This window comes from Peromyscus leucopus, chromosome 10 (assembly GCF_004664715.2).
Source record: "Peromyscus leucopus breed LL Stock chromosome 10, UCI_PerLeu_2.1, whole genome shotgun sequence".
NCBI lineage: Eukaryota > Metazoa > Chordata > Mammalia > Rodentia > Cricetidae > Peromyscus > Peromyscus leucopus.
This window is the reverse complement of record NC_051071.1, coordinates 60,264,600-60,289,993: the sequence shown is the minus strand read 5'-3', so window position 1 is coordinate 60,289,993 and position 25,394 is coordinate 60,264,600. Positions and strand designations below refer to the sequence as shown.

General features: G+C 48.4%; 1 protein-coding gene across 1 annotated transcript in view; it reads right to left on the bottom strand.

Moving 5' to 3' along the window:
* Positions 1 to 12,042, bottom strand: part of Cwh43 (cell wall biogenesis 43 C-terminal homolog) — a 56,119-nt gene extending 44,077 nt beyond the window's left edge. The window contains exons 1-7 of the mRNA XM_028864225.2: positions 11,892 to 12,042; positions 9,954 to 10,145; positions 6,831 to 6,951; positions 4,836 to 4,990; positions 3,096 to 3,297; positions 1,660 to 1,748; positions 130 to 387 (exon numbers count right to left, since the gene is read on the bottom strand). Of these exons, the coding sequence (XP_028720058.1) occupies positions 130 to 387; positions 1,660 to 1,748; positions 3,096 to 3,297; positions 4,836 to 4,990; positions 6,831 to 6,951; positions 9,954 to 10,145; positions 11,892 to 11,934 (1,060 nt within the window). The 5' untranslated portion in view covers positions 11,935 to 12,042. The remainder of the gene's footprint in view (positions 1 to 129; positions 388 to 1,659; positions 1,749 to 3,095; positions 3,298 to 4,835; positions 4,991 to 6,830; positions 6,952 to 9,953; positions 10,146 to 11,891) is intronic.
* Positions 12,043 to 25,394: the final 13,352 nt, after the last annotated feature.

Below are 25,394 nucleotides of genomic sequence, written 5' to 3'. Positions count from 1 at the left end.
ATCCTCCTGGGCTTTCGTTACCTAGAGTCTGTCTATTTATTTCCAGAAATCATATAAGACGCTAAGTCCTGGTCAGTCTTCAGGAGCTTGGATCAGTTTCTTTAACTGGATCTGTTAACAGGTACTCACCCAAAAGCACATCAGATCTTTCTCTAGCGTAGACACCTCCAGGAACAAACTTGAAGGCTGTGCACCAGGCACAGAAAAGTGTCTCTAAAGTATAAACGGCCATGCCAGTGGCCATGGTTTCCCCAGGGTTTGTCCCTGGGTTCACAAGGTGTCCCAGTACTTGAGGCCACATGGAGCCGGTGAAGACCGCCAGTCCACATCCAGAAACAGCTGCTGCCCACGTGCGCAGGTAAAGGAGACCCACAGTCGAAGCTGCTCCTGTTTGTAAGAAACAAAAAAGAAAAAGAAAGAGCAGGAGTCGGGCAAGAGAGCAGCAAAACCCATGGCATGACCGGTTCCCAGTGGCTGAGAGCTGGAAAGGACCTGAGGAAACCGCTGGTTGATCTCAACGCCGAGCAAACCAAAGCGTAGCAGCTGGACATGCTCACTGCCACAGCCTGGCACTGGCACTCCTAGAAGGAGACCGTGCAGCAAATCTCAGGCTGATGCTTGATCTTTGGGAAGGGGTTGGGCACTGCAGTAACCAGCCTTACAATCTTCCCAGTAATAGAAATTGAAATTATTTGCAGAGTTAGAAATACGTTCATTAAATACAACCATCCAGACACAAGACAGCAGAAGACATAGGGTCCGTGTGGTTTCCTGAACATTTCTGCTAAGGCACTTTCTAAGTAATTACTGCTCATTTAAGTGCTGTCCAGAAGTATATACCCTGGCTTCTCCAACCACACAGACCCAAGAGAGGACACAGCTAAGATCCCAGAGACAGAGCCATTGCTGGAGCAACTCTACGCTCTGTCCACTAGTTTTCCAGAGCCTGCCAGGTCAGGACGGTGCATTCTCCCTGGTCCATGGCAGGCAGTTACCTAATGTTGAACCAACTCTAAAGTCATGTAACTTTCCTCCCAATTCCTGTGAAGTCAGCTTTAACCCATCCATATTTGGTCTTACATCGACAATATATTGCTATGGGATATCTTTCTGTATGCTGTGAATGTGTTCCTCTGATTGGTTGAGAAATAAAGCTGCATTGGCCTATGACAGGGAAGGATGGAGCCAGGCCGGAAAATCCAAGAGAAATAGTGGGAGGGGAAAGGAGAGCAGGGGAGATGCAAGCCGGCCGTCCATGGAGCAACAAGATGCCAGCAGACCGGTAAGGCCACAGCCACATGGCAAAACAGAGATGAATAGGAATGGGCTAATTTAAGATGAAAGAGCCAGCTAGCAAGAAGCCCTGCCATAGGCCATACAGTTGGTAATTAATAAAAGCCTCTGAATGATTACTTTATAAGCAGCTGAGGAACGAGGGTCCGTGGGGCTGGGTGGGAACGGAGGAACAAGGGACCAAGGGGCCAGACGGGACTGGAGAAACCTTCTGGCTACAATATGTGTGTGTGTGTGTGTGTGTGTGTGTGTGTGTGTAATGTATATGTATTATATATATATATATATAGTTAGCATTCTTCAAGATATCTATAGCGGACACTTTACTGTTGGGGGCAACAGCATTGCATCTGCAGTTCCACATACCTGTCACCCACCAGGCTAAGCCAGCATCACGAAGCCACGACGAGCCTGAAAGCATCAACCCACCTGCCAAGCCCAGCAGAACCGCACCTCTGTCAATAAACAAAAATAAAAAGCAAAATAAATGAATCGCTCGAACACAGAGCAGAAATCTATCCACTGCCTCGAGCTCTACCCATCCGCATCACATTGTGGATGAGAAACCGTCAGGATAATGAGAGCCACTGGGGAACCAGTACGCAGAACACTCAAGGAGAGCTGGTGGTGTGCTTCAGTGAAAGGGGACTTGCCTAGCATGCAGACCCTGGAGTTAATATACAGTGCCAAAAATGAAATCAAGCAACGTGGAACATTGAAGTCGCAAACGGTCGAACACCTGTAGTCGTTCACGGTCAGTGCAGACACAACAACTGAATTCTCGACTCTTGCTCATAGCAGCCACCTGACATTTCAAGTGACTCTTCCAAAGACCAAAGGAAAAGCCATTGGCGATGTTTGTTGTGGAGTTTTCCTTTTATTTATTTATTTTTAATTCTATCTCAGTACTGCTTTTATCTAGTGTCTTCTTTGCTAAAAATAAGTGACAGTTTGACAGTTTTATTTATTTTTAACTACCACGAGCTATTTCATTGTTTTGTTATTTTTATGAAAACTTCGCAGGAGGAGAATCCAAGGGGGGCTGGAAGGATGGCTCAGCAGTTAAGGATGCTTATCACTCTTGCAGAGGGACCTGGGTTTGGTTCCCAGCACCCACACGGAGGCTCACGGACATCTGTAACTGCATCTTCTGGCATCAGGCACACATATGTTGCACAGATGAACATGCAGGCAAAACACTCAATATACATTTTTTAAAAATTATAATTGAGGGTTTGGGGATTTAGCTCAGTGGTAGAGCACTTGCCTAGCAAGCACAAGGCCCTGGGTTCGGTCCTCAGCTCTGGAAAATTAAAAAAATAAATAAATAAAAAATAAATAAATAAATAAAAATTAAAAAAATATAATTTATGTAAATATGAATGGGAGCTACCACATAGTATTGCTCACGTAATTGAAATCTAATGTCAAACCCAGTACTTGCTACACACCAAGCTCTGTTCTAGGACTGCCACTTGTGCTGTTATCCACTTAATCCCCTTACGTTCATAATAGGGAAACAATATCGTTCTGCCCACTGGCAGAGGAGAACGTAGGAAGAGTCTTGGCTCCCAATGACGCTGTGATCTATCCCAACAAACATCCAATGCCGTCATCCGAGGGGCTGAGAAGGATGACCAGCAGATGTCATGCCTTCCCTTCCACAGGTAAGGGGCTCCTCATGCTGCCCACGCAGGAATGTAGGGACTACTTCCTCTGTTCCCCTCAACTTTCCCACAATCCTCTAGTACAGCGCAGACCCCCTTCTGGCTCCTCCCTGTAGCTAACAGAGCTGAACTCACCCAAATGGGTTAGGATCAGGGCCTGGATGAGGATGACCACTCACTGCCCATCTGGAAACAATAGAGACCTCTCCAAAGATCCAGTGAGTCAGGAACATGAGGCTCCCAAAGGCGGCACCCGGCAACAGCCAGCTAGATCGAGAGGCCGTGCCCTTGGTGACCTCACTGGGCTTCTTCCCCTCAGAGTTACTGTAGTCACCATCTAGAATTTAAAAAAAGGAAGGAAGAAGAAGAGTAAAAGATGTGCAGCCTCTGTTTTTCCTGGAGTCTCGGTGGTTGGAAATGGTCCGTGGCTTCAATAAGCTTTCAACAGGAAAGTGGAGATTGCCGCTATCTGAAGTTGAATGTGCCAGGGCTCATCAATGGAAGGGATCGTTTCTGGCTAGCTATGGGTGGTGTAAGGGAAAGCAGGTAGAACTGACAGACAAACTGCAAAAAGCTACTAAATGCATGTGCAGGTAACAGAGTGAGAGAAATATGGGCGGAAAAAAGGAGAATGTTATCTTGAGAGCACAAGCATTATCCAACTTGAATATAACATCCTAGCACCAAAGGCTGCTTTCTCGTGAAAGAACAGGGTCTCCTCGAACACGCTAAGTACCCAAATCATGACAGGGTGTCGATGAGCCTTGGCTGTGTGGGCCCCTTTACACGACTCACTTCATCTTTACCGGTGTCTGAGGTCTACTGTGTTACCCATCCCATTTTACAGGTTAGAATCCAAGCCCCGAGAGATCAACTAACTGGTCCAAGAACACACGGCCTGTGAAGAGAAACTGACACCGCACTAAGGCCGCGTGCCTCCTTAACTAAGTGTCGTGCTGGCCCGTTCCTGAGTGCTGTTTAACTAGAGACTCTCATCAAAGCCTCAACTTCACACACAAAATCGAGGCCATAGGAGGAAAGGTTGGCCGGCGAATGTCTTTGTACCCACACAAAGAGCCTGCTGGAGAGATGCTTTGCAACTCTGTGAAGGCTTCCCGAGGACAGAAGTCAGCCCCGCGGCCTGCCTCTGGGACTGGCAGCCTGATTTTACTGAGAAGAAAGTTATTATGACGAGAGCAAGGTCAGAGGAAGGAGCAGGCCAAAAACTATGCGGAGGGGAAGGGGTGGGAGTGGGCGGTGAGGACAGAGAGAGGTCAAGGATCAAGCTGAGAGTCCAGAGAGAAGGAGTCATCTAAGCTGGACCACTGAATGAAAAGTAGTCAGCTGGGTGTCTCCAGGCTCCTCGGACCCAACACATCTTCAAACAGGAAGTCAAATAACACTTGTGTTCAGATACCTGAAGGGTGTGAGGTTTGGAAATAATGACACAGGGCAGATGGATGCTGAGAAAGGAGACTCCCATCCCATCCGAGCAGAGAAATGGAGAAGAAGACAGAGCTGAACTACAGGATCTGCTCCAGTCCCCTATGGACACACGGGCACATCCCACCCACATTTCCCTCTTTACTTTCTGCCATGTATGCTCTCCCAAGGAACCGGGCCATCTGCCTTCATAACAGCCTGTGTCCATTACTTCTCAACAGGAGGGAAAGTTGAAATGGAGCTACAGTGCAGAAAAATATTTCTACAAGTTGTCTTTGGGCTGGGGGTTGAGCTCAGTTGGTAGAGTGCTTTGCCTGGCATGAATGGGGTTCTGGGTTTGATTCCCAGCACCACCAAAGAGAAAATGCTTTTTCAGGGAGAGACTGATGTCACCAGAGACAAGATCCCTAGACAAACTGACCATACCCTTACCTGTGCCAATGCGGTCAAACACAGCTATGGCACTCAAGGTCAATATCACTCTGTTGGGCATCTGATAACTCCAAATCGGGTTTAATGATGTGTACCATATGCGGAGGACAACAAGAAGCATGTGTCCCAAAATGAATCCCCAGATTCTGAGGTACCTGGAAGTGAAAATAGTTTATTGAAGACTTGAAGTGTGGATACAATGTACTACATCGTCTACGGATTTCTTTAACAGAATGTGGATCTGCAATTGTGTTGCTGGTAATCTTCAGTGATGTCCTTGAGTTGGCCTTTGCAGAGTCCAGGACCTAAGCAACTCTTAATAATTTTTCCAACAAAATATTTTTATTAATTATTTGGGAATTCCATATAATGCACCTCAGTCACACTTGCTTCCCATTCTTCCCAGGTCAACCTCCTGACCCTGGTGCCCTCCTCCTCTGCTGTGGAATAACCCTTTTGTACACTGGGAAGATGTGTTACTCTCTTTGTTTGTTTGTTTGTTTGTGGTTTTTTGAGACAGGGTTTCTCTGTGTAGTTTTGAAGTTTTTCTTGGAAATCACTCTGTAGACCAGGCTAGCCTCAAACTCACAAAGATCCGCCTGTCTCTCCCTCCCTAGTGCTGGGATTAAAGGCGTGCACCACCACCACCACCACCACCCAGCTACTCTCATTGTTAATAAAGAGCTGATTGGCCATTAGTGAGGCAGGAAGAAATGAGGCAGGAGAGCCAAACTGAGAGGAGAAAGAAGGGTGGAGTCACAGGAGTCACCAGGAGATGTGGTGAGAAGCAAGATGAACATGCTGTGCTGAAAAAAGATACCCCACATGGTAGAGCATAGATAATAAATATGGGTTAATTTAAGTTGTAAGCGCTGGTTAGTAACAAGCCTAAGCTATTGGCCAAGCATTTATAATTAATATTAAGTCTCTCTGCATTTACTGGGGAACCAGTAATTTTGACGAAAAACTCCACCTACACTCCCTCCCCCACAAAAAAACCACCAACTCCAACTTCTGTTGCCCATGGAACCAGTGAGATAGTTGTAATTTAGTTAAAAATGGCAGAAGGGTGACCTTGGTGGGTTGGAGCCAAGGGGCACCACAGAGTTACGCCATACAACAAACTCATGTGGGAGATTTATTGGAGGGAAAGGGAATGGGGAGAGAAGGGGATGCAGAGTCGGCCTCTAGAGATGAGAAGCAGCAAGAAGAGAAGGGAGGTCGGCAGGGGCCTGCCTTTTATAACGGGACTTGGCACATGCACAGAGAGACTACATAGCAACGTAGCAGATGTTGTATTCTGAGGACCCTGAGCTGGCCAACGTACCTGCCTGAATACTGATAAGCTCCTGCACACAGGAGGTGTTCTTAGTGGCTGCATGTGAGGACCCTGTGCAAGCCAGCGTAGTACCTGAATGCTAGGAAGTACATGTGCACCGCGAGTGGCTATGGTTGGTGACACACCCTGCCAGGTCCCCAAGGGGCAGGCCATGTAATGCCTGAATGCTAACAGAGATGCCTTAGCAAATTAAAGCACTTGCTGTCAAACCTGGCTACCTGAGTTCAATTCCCCGGGACCCACATGGTGAAAGAAGAGAACCATCTACTAAAAGCTGTGCTCTGGACTCCACACATGCATGTACACACACACACACACACACACACACACACACACACACACACACACACACTAAATAAAAATTTAGAAAACAAATAAATCTAATTGTTAAAATGTTTAAACTTTATTGGGCCTGGAAATACAGCAAAATAGCAGAGAGAATACCAAATATACTCAATGCCTGGGTTCAGGCCCTAGTACCAAGAAAACAAAATAAGATTGATGGCAAGTATTTGCACCTTCACTTTTTGCGAGGGGAAGGGGGTTTTTACAAGGTCCCGTGATAGTGAAAACTGCACTGAAACTCATGGTCAGAACTTCCCTCTGGGAACTGGTCGTACCTGTTTGTCTATAGGTACGGAAGACGTGAGTCATACCTCTGCAATCCACTTCCTGACCACCAGCTCACGGTTTGTACTATCAGTGAAGAAGATACGCCAAGTGCCAGGACCACCAACCGAAGCTTGGCATCCGGAGCCTCAAAGGAGGCTATGCTGCCTACAGACAGAGAAAGGAGAAATGAGCTGGCAAGCATGCCCTGGCACCTGACCATCAGCATTTGATAAGCACTGTGTCGGGTACCGTCATTACCTTAAAGAGGACAGAATCAACAGATACCCAAACATCTACTTAATTTGTGTTCATTCAGGTAGGATTCTCACATAAGGCTCATCATGTTAGAGTATACACCTTCATAGTTTTTTGGCCCATTCACAAAGTTGTCAACTATCCTCACTAATTCCAGAACACTCTTTCTACCCCCCAAAAGAATTCCCCTTCTCATTAGCATCCCTCCTCTCCCACCCCATACCCCTAGTAATCACTAACCGGTCTCCATGGATTTTTTTTTTTTTTCCCTATCTGGGGAATTTCATATCAGTAGAATCTTACAGTATGTGGCCCTTCATGGTTGGCTTCTTTCTCTCGGTCTACTGCTTTTTTTTTTTTTTGTAGCCTAGGTTAGTCCTTTACTCTTTTACAGCTAAATAATATATTCCACTGCATAAATAAACTCTAGTTTGCTTATCCATTGGTCAGGTGATAGGCACTTGGTTGCTTCTATGTCTGGATTTTCATGAATAACGTGGCTATGAACACGTGTACCCAAGTCGCTTTGTGAACATATGCTTGCATTTTTTCTAGAGTATATGACAAGGTTCATATCCGAGAAGGCCCTGCCAAACAGTTTCCCAGGGCGTCTGTGCCTCTTTATATTTCTTGCATTTCCATCAACAGCAAAGGAAAATTCGATGGCTCTACATTTTCGCCAGCATTTGGTATTGTCTGTCTTTTTTTTTAATTTTATTTTAGCTGTCTGGATGACGCAGAGTGCAAATTAGTTTCATAGTTAATTGCACGGTGATTGATTTAAACACCAGAGGTGCCAGAGGTGAGCTTACATGTAACAGTCGGGGGGTTCAAAGCAAATTGTGGCCCAGGGCAGCCTCTGCAGAGCAACCTCTGTGCCCAGCAGTCACCAGGGGCAGCAGCACTCGGCAGAGGAGGCCTCTTCCTCCTCAACTCTGAGTGACTTCCCTGTCTACCCGTTTCTACAGTTCTTCCACTCAGGGATCTGGGTTTCATGAAGGACAGTGGTTAGCAGATGTGACACCAGGAGGGTCATAACTAGCTGTTGTGATGGGTAATACTGGTTGTCAATGTCACAGGATCCATCATCATCTAGGAAAAGAACTCCAAGGCACGGCCGTGAGGGGGTTTCTAGGGTGGATTAACTGTCGGAAAGACTCACCTTCCTTGTCCTGGTAGATAGTGTCCCTACACTGTGAGCCAAAACGAACCTCCCTTCCCTTAGGCCGCCTTGTCAGGTATTTTGACAAGGCAACAAGGGGACACAGAGATTGTACCCAGACTTACTGTCCCGTGCATAACACACAGAGAAAATCCTGTGTCACATAGTGTCACAGAGAAAATCCTGCTGTAGAAGCCGACTTGGAATGTGATGAGAAACCAAGTCTTGTGAGGCTAAGGTCACGTGACTCATATACGGAAAACAAAAGCCAGCCGCAATTCCAATCCAGCAGTCACTGCAGACAGTACCCGGGTGGCAGCTTCCTTTCCACCCCCCACAGCTGCCCGTTTCTGATGGACACCGTCCTTGTAAAGAAAGTTGTCCAGGAGTCTTTCCCACTACTGCTTCTGAAACCCTCGCTCTAAGAATACAAGCTCCACACCTCGAGGGGGAGACTGCTCTGTGTTCTGCCTTCTTCAAGGACAGGGAGAGCCAAGGGCTGGTGTGCTCTCCTAAGGACTACAAACACCGCTCCTGAAAATGTGACGTGTCAACTTCCAGACAGATCTGTCCAGTGTAGCTCACCAACCAATGCCATAAGGAAAGTCCAGAGAAGCCCAGCTGGCTGTGACAGCAAGGTAAGAAGTCTGGACTTTTAGCTACAGCTCCAAGCAGATTTGAGCTCATATTTTTCCTTTTTAAATCTATTACTAATACTCCCTTTCTGTAGCTGTGTGTAATAGTCCAAGTTTCACAATCATTGATTATTAGTCTAGCAGTATAACTATCCCTGCAATAATTCAGATGTTCAACACATCATGTATATGTGGATGTATCTGCAGGACACAGACTTAAAAGTGGGGCCGCTGGGGGAAAGGCTCTGTGTTGCTAAACCAATCTCCTTAAAGTGTGTGCTGCTAGATACACCCGCCAGCCACCCATGAGTACCTGCTGTCCCATCCTTAAAATACAGTGTTACATTTTTTTCTCTGCCAATCCACTTGGGAAGCCATAAATACCTATGCATCATTTGTGCTGTGTGAGGTTCGTTATTTTTACATTTTTATTACGTTTATTATGTGTGTGAGTGTGTGAGCATATGCCTGCTCACACCAGTGAGTACTATGCATAGAGGTGAAAGGCCAACTTCTTCCCACCATGTGGGACGCAGGGATAGAATTTAGGTCGTCAGGCTTGACAGCGAGTGCCCTTACCTTCTGAATCATTCTGATGGCCCCGTTTTACTGTATTTTAAAGAACTGATTGTACTTCCTTTCCAGGGACTGCAGACATCTGCTGGCTTTCTAGTTCATTTTTTGGTCTTTTATTTTTTGGTTCATGGAAACTATGTGGGATTCATCCCTTTGAGTAGCAGCATTTCAAATAGTTTTCACCCACTGTTTGGCCACCTGCTGGGATTGTTTCGGATACATAATTCTCATTTCTTGTTCAGTACTACCAGGCCGCCTTTCTCATCATTTCTAAGTCTTATCATGGTTGGCCTGTCCTCCAGGGCACCTTATTCCAGCGAATTTTAGATTTTCCCAGTCAGGCAGAGATGTTAAGGAGAGAAAAATAACAAGGATTGACCCTGTATAGTTTTCCAATTTCACTACATTCCTTCCTGAGGGGATAGAGAGTAAGGAAAAGAAACTGGCGATTTTTGAAAGTTAACCGTTCCCCGCACAGTGAAGAGTCTACACCGTTTTGCTTTTGACGGACAGAAGAATCCCAGGCCCTCAGATCTTACCGACAGTGACGATCCTCAGCAGAGAGAGCGTCCACTTCTGATTAACGAGTTTCCAGACTGGAGGAATTATTAAGAGTATCGGGGAGAGAAAGGCCAAGCCAAACAGTTCCAGCCCCGTGAGCCCCAGCGTTTGCAGCGGGAAGTAATAGATCATGGGTCCCAGGCCGTGGTAGAGAGACCAAGAGATATAGCCTAGCAAAGACATTTAAGAGAGAATGTGACTTGGCATCGTTTTTGCTGGCGACCCGCCACCCCAATCTGCTCTGGATTTCCTATCTCTGGCTTCAGCTGGGTATTGGTAGCAGACTCCTTCCCCTACCCAGCAAGGCAGGGTGGAGAATGCCTGGAGTGAGTCTACCATCCTCTCTTGTTTGCTCCCATAATCACGTAGTCATGCAACCGTGTCTGTACCTGCAGATAATCCCAAGTAAGATGTCAAAGGCTGGACCATCTGAACTGAAACTGGCTTCCCGTCACGACTCTAAATCCTCTCAGCTAATTTGGCCCATACATATGTAATGAGAAATAGCATAAAGCTAAAGAAGTAACATTCCCTCCATCTACCCCAACCTACACCCCTAAAGCCCCCGTCTTTAGGCAACAGACCTTTTCTTGTGAGTGCACCATCCTAAACCAGCTTTTATTGGGCAGGGCTGGAGAGTGGAACGGATCTGAAGTCAGAGGCACCTCTGTGGGCATAGGCTGTGTGATTATCTTAGGCAATAATGATAATTAAAGCAGTGGCACTTGCTGTGTACCAAGTTGTTTGGTTGGTTGGTTTTTCGGGACAGGGTTTCTCTGTGTAACAGCCCTAGCTGTCTTGGAACTCGCTTTGTAGACCAGGCTGGCCTCAAACTCACAGAGCTCCTGCCTCTGCCTCCAGAGTGCTGGAATTAAAGGCGAGTGTGGGTTTGAGCTGGGTTTTAACCATGTCCTGTGGATGGATGTATACACCTTATACTCTCTCTTACTAAAGCCTAAACCATTGCGGCACAACAAAACAACAAAAACTCCCGAGGAAAGTTTAGTGATTGTCTGGCGTGCCCAAGTAGTAAATGTCACCGGGAGCTAATTTCCCAGCAGCCTGCCTCCGCGGATGCTGTTAGCCAGCGCACTTCACTTTCTCCCGTCCCTTCTCAGCCTCACGTCGTCGTCGTTAATCTGCAGAAATCACACCACCTCACAGTTCTCAGAGTTAAGATCAAGCCTCCCAGAGGAACCCAGTGTGAGTCACTTCACACCTCCCAATTTACAAGGCACAGAGGGAGGCAGGAAAATGAGTTTCAGTCTCTCCGGAGAACAAGATGTTCCCAGAAACTCTCGCTCTCAGGAGAGCGCCCTCCACAGGACAGAAGCTGGCTTGCTTCAAAATGAACTGCAAGACCTAGCTATTTTCCCCAAAGTTTCTCGAGAACGCCTGAGCTTAAGTATACATCTCCCTCGGAGCCAGAACACTAAAGCCTCAGTACTTCGTGCAAAACTGCTAAATGAGCCCAGGAGATTAGACACAGACGCTTTTTTTTTTTTTCTTTTACAAACATGCTAGTATACTCGCAGCTACCAAGACGCTTGAGCAGGGGGCAAGGCCAAAGACAGCAGTTACCCCGATGCTCGCCTAACAGCCCCGGGGGAAGACAGATGCCCTTCCCTTGGGAAAGCTAAGTCCAGTACTAAACTGTATTGAGGTAAACTTAGTAAAGGTCACGGTCCGGGGCTGCACGAGATCAACGCAGAGAACGCTCCACGCAACGCCAGGGCGGCGTGGGAGCTGCTGAACCCCGGGCCTGGGACCCTCCATCTGGATCTGCTCTCCCTCCCTCCCTTCCGTCCAGGGCTCGCTAAGCATCTCCATTCCCGGCGCCGGACCTCTTCTGCCGGCTCTGCCGCCCCGGCGGGGAACGAGCCCAGTCAGCGTGCGGCAGGACCGCCTCGACTTACCCAGAAGGGTCTCCAGGGCGATTGCTCTCCACAGGCCTGGCATCACTGCGGCCACCTGGCAAGCCTCGAGGACCGTCCCTCGGCGCGCTCCCTGCGGGGTCCGCCCGGCCGGCCTGCCTGCTCTGTGTCCCCCGGTGGCTCCCGGGTCTGAGACGGCCGCAGGAGCCCAGGCAGGGTGCGCCGCCTCCTCCCTGGCACACCTGGGCGCCGCCCCGCCCAACGCCACCTGAGTTTCCAGCGCTGCTGGGGACGCACCACTCCCCCCCACCTCCCCCTGTGCAACCTGCGCGCTCCAAACCCGGCCGTCCATCTCAAACCAAATCTGCTGGTCCCTATCCCACCTCCTTCCCACAAGAGAATGTCTGGAAGATGGAGCAGTTGCCCGGGCTCCGGAGGAAGGGAACAATCCAGATCCAGATCGGAGATGCCATCGTTTCGTATGAGCCCACCTGGGCCTGGGAACGCAGAGCAGTTGGGAAAGGACCTGCCTCGCATGCACCAAACCTTGGGCTATTCTCTGTGCTTTATAGACAGGGTGTGGTGGTTTAGACCTGAAATCCCAGCATTTAGGAGATGGAGTCCAGAGAATCACGGGTTCAAGGTCATCCTCCGCTTTGTTGGTAAGCAGGTTAGAGTCCCAGATGCTGCAGCCTGAGTCTCAGAAGAGAGTTGGAAACCCACTCCCAAGCAGGGAGCAGTGCGAACCTCCATCTTCTTTAGACCAAAGTGACTCCATGCCAGCCATCTGACCCTATTCCTTCTCTCTCTCCCTCTTCTTCTCCCTCTCCCTCCCTCCCTTCCCCCCCCCCTTCTCTCTCTTTAGCTTTGGTAGTAAACACAACTTAGGAACTGCCAGTTGCATTCTGGAAAAAAAAGGAAGAGGGAGAAGTTCCAAATAATGGAGCAGGTGAACTATGATGGGGTGCCAAAAATTTAAAAGAGAAATAGCTCCAAATGGCCATTGTTACAAGTCCATAGCAGCCTTGGACTAAGGGCTACTAATCGCTTATGAACACACAGAGATAGCCAGATAAATTAACGGAATAAATAGCACCTCCAGAAACCTCTCATCTGGCACCATGATTTTTCATAACCTTGACAAGACAGCTACAGGGGACAAAGAAAAGGTTTTCCAGCAAATGACCCCAGGACAGTTAACTGCCACGTGGATAAAGCGGAACCCCGACTTCACACCATATACAAAAGCCAACTTATACAGGCTCAAAGACTGTAGTTGTTTGGATAAGAATGCCCCCCACAGGCACAGGTATTTGAATACTTGGTTACCAGCTGGTGGCGCTGTTTGGGAGATGGTACAGTCTTACTGAAGGAAATTCGTCACCGTCACTGGGGTTAGGGGGGTGGGGGGAGGGGTGGGGGGAGAGGTGGGGGTGGGCTCTGAGCACTCATGGTCTCTCCCCTGTTCCAGACTGCTCTCTCTGTTTGAAGTTTTCTGTTGAAGACATGATCTCTGGGTTTGTGTTCTGGCTTCCCTGCCATGCCTCCTCCTTCATGATGGACTCCCACTCTGGAACTATAAGCCCAAATTCTAAACCCTTCCTTGTAAGTTTCCCTTTCCAAGGTCACAGCAACAAAAACACACCTCGTACAAAGATCAAAAAGTCAATCAAGCCGTGAATCCTTTTAGAGTCACACAAAAAGAAAGCAAATTCTCCTAGTTTTTCACTTTCAGGCAACAGATTCTCAGTTCAGTGTCAGAGGTACAAGAGACAAGAGAGAAATGATACATGAATCGGATGTCCTCTGTGGCTAAAAGCTTTTAGCCAGGTACAGCAGCGCGCACCTGTGGTGGGAAGGTAGCTAGGGAGGCTGAAGGGGAGATCATTAGCCCAGGAGGTCCAGGCTGACCTTTGCACCAAAGCAAACCTTTATCTCGAAAATAAATAAAAATAACCAACAAAAAAAAAATAGAAATATTTTTGCTTCAAAAATTGGAAAGAGGACCAGTAAGAGAGCTCTGTGGACAAAGGTTCTTACCAGTCAGCTTGACCACTTGAGGCCATCTTTGGGGCCCACATCATAGAAGAAGAAAACTGACTCTTACGAGTTGTTCTCTGACCTCCACACTCATGCTGTGGCACAAGTCCTCTCTCTCTCTCTCTCTCTCTCTCTCTCACACACACACACACACACACACACACACACACACACACACACACACACACACACCAGATATAATAAGATATCTTTAAAGAAAGTAAAAAGAGAACTGAGTGTAACTTAATGATAAAGCTTGTCCTTGGCACACCCCAGGTCCTGAGTTCAAACCCCAGCAAGTACACATACAGACACACCTGGGGGCAGGGGGTGGATAACCAAGAAGGGAGAAAATGTCTCTGAGCTCTGCGCGTTCCAGCAGTCTAGTTCTGTCTCTTCTTGCAGAGGTGTTCCCCTGCACCCCCTTCTGTCTCACTGAAGGCTGGCTGTGGGTTGTCTTACTCCCGATATTTTGCATAGATAGATTCATACTGTGAGCATGTGGCTTCCACCTGTAGCCAGAAGTCCTTGGGCAACGTAGTGAAAATATGATGCCATTTTAGAAAAGCCGTTGATTTGTCAGCTAGGAAACAAGCAGGGGTTGGATGATCTCTTTCCGTCCTTCCGTGCTGACTTCTTACAATCCTGCATAAAGACGGCATCCCTTAGAAAACAGGCGATGGGCTAGGTCAAGTTTTCCTCAAGGGTGTAATTTCGGCAGTCTGTAAATGTGTTGACTCCCAGGGCAGTGATTCTGAATGAGCTGTGCCTCTGTTACAGCATGCTGGCTGAGCTCTCTCTCCTGCAAACACCCACTTCCAGGGTGCTCCCAGGGGTGGGCTCAAGGTCCTCTTCAGTAATGCTAGGCAGGGGGGTGTTAGTAAGTCATAAAAAGAAATGAGACACTGGTACATGCTCCAACAAGGATGGGTCTGGAAAGTATCACACTACCTAAGGGTAGGAAGCCACACACCATAGGACACATGTGCTCGCCTGGGCTCACTTGTATGAACTATCTAGAGCAGGGAACCCCAGAAGGGCAGAAAGCACAGTGGTGGCAACTGGGAGCTATGAAAGGGGGAGACTGGGAAGTAACTGCTTCTTTTAGAGGGTGATGAAATGTTCTGGAGTTAGACTGTGGTGATGGATACGGAACAAATACACAAAGCCTTGGCTTCACCTCTGAGAAGATAAATTTAACGGTATACTGAATTTGCCTCAACTGAAAAACGATCAGACTCATGGTATCCTGCCTGTATTTTAAAAGTATTAACAGGCTGTGGTGGCGCATGTATTCCTGGCACTTGGGAGGTAGAGGCAGGAAGGTAAGGGGTTCGAAGCCATCCTCAGCTACATAGTGAGTTCCAAGCCAAGCTGAGAAACACGAGACCTTAAGAACTCGAGAGTTAAAAACCAACAACAACAAGTGTTTAAGCTGAACAAAGGAAATGAAAGAACTTTCTCAAAAAAAAAAAAAGATACACAGGAGTCTGGTGAGCACAAATGTGGAAGACAATTACATGGAGGAAATCCCATTCACACTCACTACTGTGGGATTCTGACTCAAAAAAATAAAAAGATAGTACCATATGTGGAGGCCATGGAGCCCTTATGCTTTGCTGGAGGAAATGGAAAACAGTGCAGCTGCTGGGGGAAACATTCAATTGGTTCCTCAATTAAATACAGAGGTACTCTATGACCCAGCCACTTCACCCCAAGGTATAAGTACAGGAAAGAAGTGACAGTGTACAAAACCCATGCACAGATGTCCACAGAAGCGTTGCTCATGAAATCAAATCCAAATGCACAACCACTGATTACAGTAGTCCGTCCATACACTAGAACACGACTTAACAATGAGAAGGTATTGCTCTACACAATGGCATGCTTGAATCTTGAAACCGTGTTAAGAGAAAGAGCCCAGTCATTAAAAATGTGCAATCCCATCTATGAGAAATATTCTGATTAGGCAAATTGAGGGTGACTAAGATTCGCTTGGAAGCCGCTCAGGGCTATTGAGATGGGTGGGGAAGGAAATGGGTTAGTGGTTCCAGTTTCTCATACCGTAGCTGGAAAATGTTCTAAAATTAGCTTGTGACGGGTTGCTGACGGCACTTCCCTGTGCATGTTAAACTAAGTCTGTGACTCCCATGGGGTGAGAATCACATCTCCAAAAGGGGCTTTGAGGTGTTTTGGGGCTGGGGCTGCAGTCTTTGGGTGCCAGGCATTCGCAGCAAATGAAGATCTTCATCGATCAAAGGCATCAGACCCTGCCCTGTCCCGCCTTGGTGGCTCCCTGTTTCCTCTCTGTGTTCATTACGCTTCTCACTGCTCTGACAAAGGCTAGGCAAAAGCAACTGAAGAAAGGAAGGAAGGGATTACTGGGGCTCATGATTTGAAGTTGAGGGTGTAATCCATAATGGCAGGGAAGGCGTGGCTGCAGAGGAGCCTACCCATGATGACGGGAAGGCGTGGCTACAGCGCCTACCCATGATGATGGGGAAGGAATGGCTACAGCGCCTACCCATGATGATGGGGAAGGCATGGCAACAGTGCCCACCCATGATGGTGGGGAAGGAATGGCTACAGAAGAGCCTACCCATGATGATGGGGAAGGAATGGCTACAGCGCCTACCCATGATGATGGGGAAGGCATGGCAACAGTGCCCACCCATGATGGTGGGGAAGGAATGGCTACAGAAGAGCCTACCCATGATGGTGGGGAAGGAATGGCTACAGAAGAGCCTACCCATGATGATGGGGAAGGCGTGGCTACAGCGCCTACCCATGATGATGGGGAAGGCGTGGCTACAGAAGAGCCTACCCATGATGATGGGGAAGGCGTGGCTACAGAAGAGCCTACCCATGATGATGGGGAAGGCGTGGCTACAGCGCCTACCCATGATGATGGGGAAGGCATGGCAACAGTGCCCACCCATGATGATGGGAAAGGCGTGGCTACAGCGCCTACCCATGATGGTGGGGAAGGCATGGCTACAGCGCTGTACATGTACTTATGTGGCACCCACAGTCAGGAAGCAGAGAGAAGCAACGGACGGTTCTCTGCTTCCTTTCTCCTTGTTATTCACCTCAAGACTCAAGCCCAAGGGATGGCACCACCCACAGGGCAGGTCTCCCCCTAGACAGCTAAGCCTCGGAAACACCCTCAGAGACACACCTTGAGGTGTGCTTCCTGGGTGGCCCTAGTTACCCAGCTGGGTTGACAATGAAGGTCAGTTTTCACGTGCAACAAAACAAAACGACAAAAACCCACACACAGAGATCTAACTGAGCGCTGGTCTGTCTGTCTGCCCTTTGCTAGAGCATCATCGAGTTAGTTGATTTTCTTGTTCTCTGTTGCTATCGCTGTGATCATTCTCTTTTTAACACTTCGATTGCAGCTCGCCACAAGCATGTCTGGAAAAGGCAGTCTGTCTGTCTGTGAGCCCGCAAAGAGCAATCTTGGCGAGCAGCTGCCAATCGCTGCTACAAAAGTCGACGCTATCCAAGAGTTATTTTGAAGCTTAAATGGATCAAAGGCTAAGGCCTGCAGGGCAGCCCCTGTGGTGTTCACAAAACTCGGGATACCGGGAAGGGTCATCTGTTAAGCCGCCATGATGTCTGGCCTAGCGCAGGGGAGGCCTCCGGGACAAGTCTGGCAAGCTTTTCCGTAGCATCTTTATCCTGTGATATTTTAATCACCTTCTTGAGGCTTTCTGTCGTTGGCATTCTTCCAACTGCAGATTCAACAGCGGCAGACAGAGAGGTGTTTCATCGTCAGCCCACACCCATCTCCAGTGAGAGAACTGTGCCCCACTCTTTCTGATTCCCCAGTCTGTCCCTTCATGGCACACGGTGGGAAAGTTCCTAGTGCCTCCTGAGGCTTTCCCAGGTCCCTTTAATGTGTGCTTGAGTGACCGGGTCCACGGCAGGTTGATTATGAAGCTGCTTCTCATTTCCTTGCTGGGGATATGTTAAATAGAGGGCACGTATGGACTTTTAATTACCTGGCCCTCCACCTCGTCTTATTGCTATTTAACCGCAGAGGTTATACAGTGCTTACACCCAACACACAGGACATGAGTTACTCCGCTGCTGATAGCAGCCATGTTCAGCCCAGCCTGCACAGTGTGCACACGGTGATGTCAGCTTGCCACGGCGGCTGCGCCCTCGATTTTCGGATCTATAACTGGCTTGGCTTACATTCGATGCCAGCTCACTTTGCGGTGCAATCTCCTTTTCACCCTGAAGCTCTCATTTGCATTCTGGTGTTACCTGGGAACGCACAAAGTCCCTCCCAGCCACGCCAGCCGCTTCGCTTCCGCGTCCTCCAGCTTGTAGAGCATGACCACATGACGTTCAGTCCGAACACACTGAGACGATTTTTCTTCTTATCAGAAAACAAGATCTCTGGTGTGAGCGAACACTGCGTGCCGTGCCGTGAGGCAGGTTTGGTCTCCTGGTGAGAATCAGCAATGTTCCTCTTTGAAGAGGTGTGTGAGAAGAGCCGCCCACTCCCTACCAACCACCACCACCACCACCACCACCACCATCACGGCAGTCCAGGCTCACCCTGTTTGTAAAAGCACCCACACAGGAGAAGATCACTTCCTGGTTTGCAGTAGTGACTTACATCCAGGTCTCCCTGGTAGCCCATGTGCCTCAGGTCTGATGCAGCAATAGTCATCACCCGTGAAGCTGGGGCCCCGTGAGAAAGAGCCTCCTCCCAAGTAGACTCAGAGACCATGGAGGCCACATGGTTTTCACTCCCAGTCGGCAAACCCAGGGACTGGGGGGTGCAGTACACAGTACACAGCCAACACACAGCATTGATCTAGAATGCACTGAGTCCTGGGTTCTGTCTCCACCACTGCTGAGGATAGAGGTGGGAGAGGCAGAAGGAGAAAGAGAGGAAAAAGAGAAGCAAGCAAGCAAACCCCGCGCTCTAGCCTTCCCGGGTGGGGCAGTCCTGTGGCTTCAGATGTGTCCTCTACGAGGTACAGCCCAGTGAAAGGTCTTGTAGTCATAGAGAGACCTTTAAAGTAGGTGTTGAGACCCCAACATCTGCCTTTGGCTCTCTTTCTCTTTGGCCACCTTGCATTCTGGGTGTCTCCCCACAGGCCTGAAGGCAATGGAGTCTGAAACAGTGAGCTCACACAGACCTTTTCTCTCTGTAAGTGGATTGTCTCCAGGATTTTCTTCCAGTAACTGACTAACTCAGGCAGTGTCCACCCAAAGAGCCAGAGCACGTTTTGAAAAAAGGAAGGCATGGACTGCAGCTCTTTCTTACAAGCACTGGCAGAAGTTCCTTTTGTTCCAGTTCCCAGCTGCCTGGCAGCCATTTAATCTTTAGCTTTGATTGCTCGCCTTGTTTTGGCTTGAGTTTGTTTTAAATGTTGTTTGCCCAGTATATTGAGAGAGTTTTCTCATGGCGATCCATGACCCTTTTCCATATGAGTTTTAATGTGTGTGGTAAGTCCGTGGCATAGTAACATATAATTTACTCAATTACCCGCCCCCCCCACACACACACTTTGAAGTCTATTTACATGCTTTTATTTACGGTGACACAGGAAACAAATGTCCTAACTAGCAAACACTCCTTTGTCACTGTGCAGATCACACAAATCAAACTTCACATGTCTCCCACCTCCACCAGCAAAAGAAACTAGTCCTCCTCAACTTGCTGTGGAAGAAGAGGAAGTGGAGGGCAGGGCGGGGAGTGGGGGGGTGAGTCAGGGCGGGCACCACTGAGGAAGCTCAGAGGCACAGAATGGATGAAATCAATGAGCGTGCAGAAGTTCTGGTACTCAGAGGTGATTTGGAGAGAACGGTAGAAGAGCGTGTCAACATCCTGTTGATTTTGTTAAGAAAAGGAAAGAAAGGGGTATTGTTGATTCATCTGATAAAAAAGAAATCATTACTGAGGCAGAAAGGCTGGATGTAGAAGCCATGGGTTGGGACTGACGTTCTCTTTAATGAGAACTTCTCAAAAAAGATGGCTCCTGCCTCGGTTTCAGTTGAAGACATAATGCTATCACCAGTTGTGATTAAAAGCCATTTGCTTTAGTCCATGACTGTGGAACATGGGGTGTGCTTTCTATGGCTCCTTCAGTGAAGACAGGCCAGTGTCCTTCCTGGGATGGGAAGACAGTGGGAGCTTCCCATGGCAGACAAGGTTACCTAGCAACCAAGCATCATGCTCGTCCTCCCCTGTCCATCAAACGCAGTTGTTACTAGAAAGGAGCCGCAGACTGGGGACCACCCTGCTTAGATGTCCAGGTGAATATTGACCGTCTGCCTGATATATCTAGATTCACCCCAGAGACACACCTCGGGACATGTTGTGAGGAAGTTGTCTATGGGTTGAGACGGGGAGACTCATGCTAACTGTGGGCAGGACCATCTTATGGGAGGAGAACCCAGACTGAACAAGAAGAAACTCAGTAACTTTCATCTCTCTCCTCCGTGACTGCAGATGTGATGCTGCCTAGTATTCCTGTAGCCATACCTCCCCGCCATGATGAGCTACACCCTTAAATTGTGAGCCCAAATCAACCCACCCACCCTTCCTTCCTTCCCTCCCTCCCACCCTTCCCTCCCTCCCTTCCTTCCTCCCTCCCTTCCTCCCTCCCTTCCTTCCTTCAGTTGCTTTTGTTAGGTATTTTCTCACATCACCGAGAAGTAACTGCCTCACCTGGCATCTCCCTGGGGTCTTACATGACTACTTTTCACAGTGTGGAGGGACCAGAGTGTACCCATTACAGAGGTAACAGTGTACGGAGGAAGTTACAAAGCCTTGCTTTTCTCCTCCTCATTCCTATTCTAGATAAGAGACGGTCCTAGGGAGTGGCTGAGCCCCAAGGGACAGGATGCACAGATCCTTGAGCTGGCACAGGCAGAAAGCAAAGCCTCTGCAGGGCTCTGATCATGGGCTACATGGACAACAGGACACGTAAAGCCACTGGAAGGATGGTGCTCGCTCATTCCACACCAGCACAGCCTTCCTTGACACAAAGAAAGCTGGTTCTCCTCTGAGGTCAAAGACATAAAGGTTAAAAGGAGGTGCTAAGGAGATGGCACGATCGGTACAGGGCTTGCCATGCAAGCAGGCGAACCTGAGTTTGGATCCCTAGTGCCCTCATAAAAGCTGAGAGCAGGAGCATGTGTCTATAATTCCAGTACCGACAAGAGGGTACAGAGGTGCTGGAGAGGTGGCTCAGTGGTTAAGAGCACTGGCTGCTCTTAACTCAGAGGTCCTGAGTTCAATTCCCAGCAACCACATGGTGGCTCCCAACCATCTGTAATGAGATCTGGTGCCCTCTTCTGGCAGGCAGGGGTACATGCAGGCAGAACACTGTATACATAATAAATAAATCTTTAAAAAAAAAAAAGAGGGTACAGAGACAGGGGGACCCCAGAGGTCCAATGGCCACCCATTCCAGCCACATCAGTGAACTCAAGGACTCAGTGAAGGACTGTCTCAAAAACTAATGTGGAGTAGCCGGGCAGTGGAGGCGCACGTCTTTAATCCCAACACTCAGAGGCAGAGGCAGGAGGATCTCTGTGAGTTTGGGGTCAGTGTGGTCTACAGAGTGAGTTCCAGGACAATCAGGACTACACAGAGAAACCGGGTCTTGAAAACCAAACCAAACAAAAACTAATGTGGAAAATAACTGGGGATTACACCCAACACTGACCTCTGACTCTGCACACGCGTGCGCGCGCGCGCGCGCACACACACGCACACACGTCATTGAGTCTTTTATCTTACGTCCCTTTAGGCAAAAGAAAGATCAGGGCTGGTGTCATGACTCAGTGGATAAGGATGCTGGCCAGCAAGCCTGACAAACCGAGTTCCATCCCCAGAACCCACATGGTGAAGGAGAGCACAAACTCCTGCAGGTTGCCCCCTGACCGCCACATCACATAAGTAAACAAATGTAAGTTTAAACATTTAGAGAAAGAGAACCAGCCGCAGCATGCGTCAGAGACTCCCTCCTCTGGAAGGTGAGGCTGCCCAGGTGTTTCTTCCTTGAAAGCTGACCAGGGAGATCCCTCCAGGTGGGATCCAGTCTCCCCACTCCCACAGTCCTCAGATTTCCACCTGAAAGGACACGAGGGATCACCATACTCTGGAAACAGAGGAACGTGGGGCACCTGTTAAGAACGCGGAGTATTCAAGGTAAAGCAAACTGTGTTTGGAACCGGGCTTGACCAGTGATGGGCTTAAGGGTACATTTGCGAGAACAAAGCTGTGTAACCAACCAGAGAAGAAATGTTCTCTGCATGGGGCACCAGAGGCCATGCTCACCCTGTTGCCATGCCTCAGTTGGGGACATATTTCTGCTGCCAGCAGCGAAGTCATTGTCCCCACACCCTGCCCCCCTGTAGTTTCTTCTCCCCCTCCCCCTCTCTCTGTTGAGTCTCAGTATGGACTAACTGGCCCAGAACTTTTCATGTAGTCCCGACTAGCCTGGAACTTGCAATTCACCTGCCTCAGCTTCCCAAATACTGGGGTTATGGGCATATGCCAGCACACCACATCTAGCTTCAGCTGCCATTTCTACCATCTCCTTTAGAGAGAGTGGGTCAATGTAGGTCCCTAGGAAACAGGCCAAGACAGAATTAGAAGTGGTAGAGATTTTTAAGGAAAATATCCATGAGAGGTGTGGGCCAGAAGTGAGGACAGGAGGGCGTGTGTGTGTGTGTGTGTGTGTGTGTGTGTGTGTGTGTGTGTGTTGGGGGGTGGTGCCCAGCCATAACACTGAACAGCTGAACAGACTAAACGAAGGAAAGGCAGGCGGGGCAGGAAGAACCTCTGACCTTCATGACCTCTGAGTTCTCTGCAAAGCTGAGCAGGAGAGTGACCTTGCTCTAGGAGGATCCCTCTTTGCCTTTTCACTGAGTGGCACTTTCTGGGCACCAGGGAGACCATGGTGAGTCTGAAGTGGGAGCCAGGGGCTGTAGTTGAATCTGAGTCCTTGTACATGTCTTGAAGGCACATAAGGGCATGCTGTGATGTTGGCCCCACCGGATAGTGGCCGCTTAGCGCCCCCTAGTGTAAGGCTGTATAAGGATACCTAGCGCGCTCCCTAGTGCATGACTGGGTGAGGCGTACAGACAGCAGCCTGTTTACTATATCCTTAACAAAGCTTCAGGACATGGGATATTTCGAAATAAATTTCTTTTGAATCAGTATGGAAAGTGTCTTTAGTTTCTGTGTTTCTCAGTGTGTTAGTCAGGGGTTTATTGCTGTGATGAGACATCATGACCATGGCAACTCCTAAAGGAAAACATTTAATTGGAGCTGACTTAAAGGTTCAGAGGTTTAGTCCATTATCATCATGGTGGGAAGCACAGCGGCATGCAGGCAGACATGGTGCTGGAGAAGGAGCTGAGAGTTCTACATCTGGATCCACAGGCAGCAGGAAGAGAGGGACACTGGGCCTGGCTTGAGCATCTGAAACCTCAAAGCCCATCCTCAGTGACTCACTTCTTCCAACAAGGCCACACCCACTCCAGCAAGGCCACACCTACTCCAACAAGGCCACACCCACTCCAGCAAGGCCACACCTACTCCAGCAAGGCCACACCCACTCCAACAAGGCCACACCTACTCCAGCAAGGCCACACCTACTCCAGCAAGGCCACACCCACTCCAACAAGGCCACACCTACTCCAACAAGGCCACACCTACTCCAGCAAGGCCACACCTACTCCAGCAAGGCCACACCTACTCCAGTAAGGCCACACCCACTCCAGCAAGGCCACACCTACTCCAGTAAGGCCACACCTACTCCAGCAAGGCCACACCTACTCCAGTAAGGCCACACCTCCTGATGCTCCCTATGGGCCTCTGGGGGCCATTTTTATTCAAACCACCACACTCAGTTCTCAGTATAAATTATTTCTGATACAAATCACAGACCCACAGAAACCTTTAAAAATTTAGCCAAACAACTCTCAAATACTCTTTGGCACTAAATTGGGGGATTTAACTAAAAGAATATTATAGTGGACGCCACATTTACCATCAACTCTGTATCAGGGAACACCTGACATCTCGCACAATGGAGACCCTGAGACACAGAAACGTAAGGACATTACTAGAGCCGTTAAGACAGAGGTGAAGGGGCTGGAGAGATGGCTCAGAGGTTAAGAGCACTGACTGCTCTTCCAGAGGTCCAGAGTTCAATTCCCAGCAACCACATGGTGGCTCACATCCATCTATAATGAGATCTGGTGCCCTCTTCTGGTCTGCAGACATACATACAAACAGAACACTGTATACAAAATAAATAAATCTTAAAAAAAAAAAAAAAAAAAAAAAAAAAAAAAAAAAAAAGACAGAGGTGAAGACGATGAAGCCTCCCACAGCTTCAGAGAGGTAGTAGTAGAGTAGTAGACTCTTGTGCTCCAGATGACTTCAAAATGCAGTTTCCTCCCAGTTGTTCCTCAGACCTGGTGTGGTGCAGTTCACAGGGAAGTGTTCTAGGGGGCCGCTCTCTCTGTTCCCAGCAGCAAGACACAGAGATGAAGGAGCTGCTGTTGGGACCTTGCTATCTGATTCATGAACTAAAACAGAAACATCTGTGAGCTTTTCCTTGTGTGAGCATTGGTCAGGTGTCCAGTCACTGCACACACACACACACACACACACACACACACACACACACGACAGCAAGCACACAGTATGTACGAATTCACTGTAGCCTGCTCAGTGGAGAGAGGGAGTTTCATCTCCATCCCTAGTGTTCGTAGGAGTGGCCATCCCAGAAAGGAGCCTCTACCACCACCCTGCAAAATGGGAATAAGATGTCCATGTGTTCTCAACAATTCAAATAGGTCACAGTGTTCAGAAAAGTTAATGGAACTCTCTGAGTCAGGTTGTCCATCAACATTTACCCCCTCTTTCTATTTTTACCACAGTTCTGTAGCTGGAGAGTTTTCCAGTCCCACCAAACCCAGGCAGTCCACTTATAAAATAAACACACAGATGCTTATATTATTTAAACTGTTTAACCTAATGGCTCAGGCTCCTAGCTATCTAGTTCTTACATCTTAAATTAATCCATTTCTATAAATCTATACCTTGCCACGTGGCTCGTGGCTTACCAGCATCTTCATATGCTGCTTGTCATGGCGGCGGCTGGCAGTGTCTCTTTCCGCCTTCCTGTTCTCTCAGTTCTCCTCTCTGTTAGTCCCGCCTATACTTCCTGCCTAGCCACTGGCCAATCAGTGTTTTATTTATTGACCAATTAGCAACACATTTGACATACAGACCATCCCACAGCACAGTTCTAAGTAAAAAAAAAAAAAATTCAAATGCTGGCCTGTGATCTTTCTAATATGCTTTATTTTAATCATCAAGATCCTACAGAAAACAGTGTTGTATATACATCCTGTACTATCATGAAACTTGTTATGCTTACTGAAAACCAACTAAAATAATTAAAACTTTATGATGCTCATCGTCAGTCATAATATTCAAGATGCTGAGGC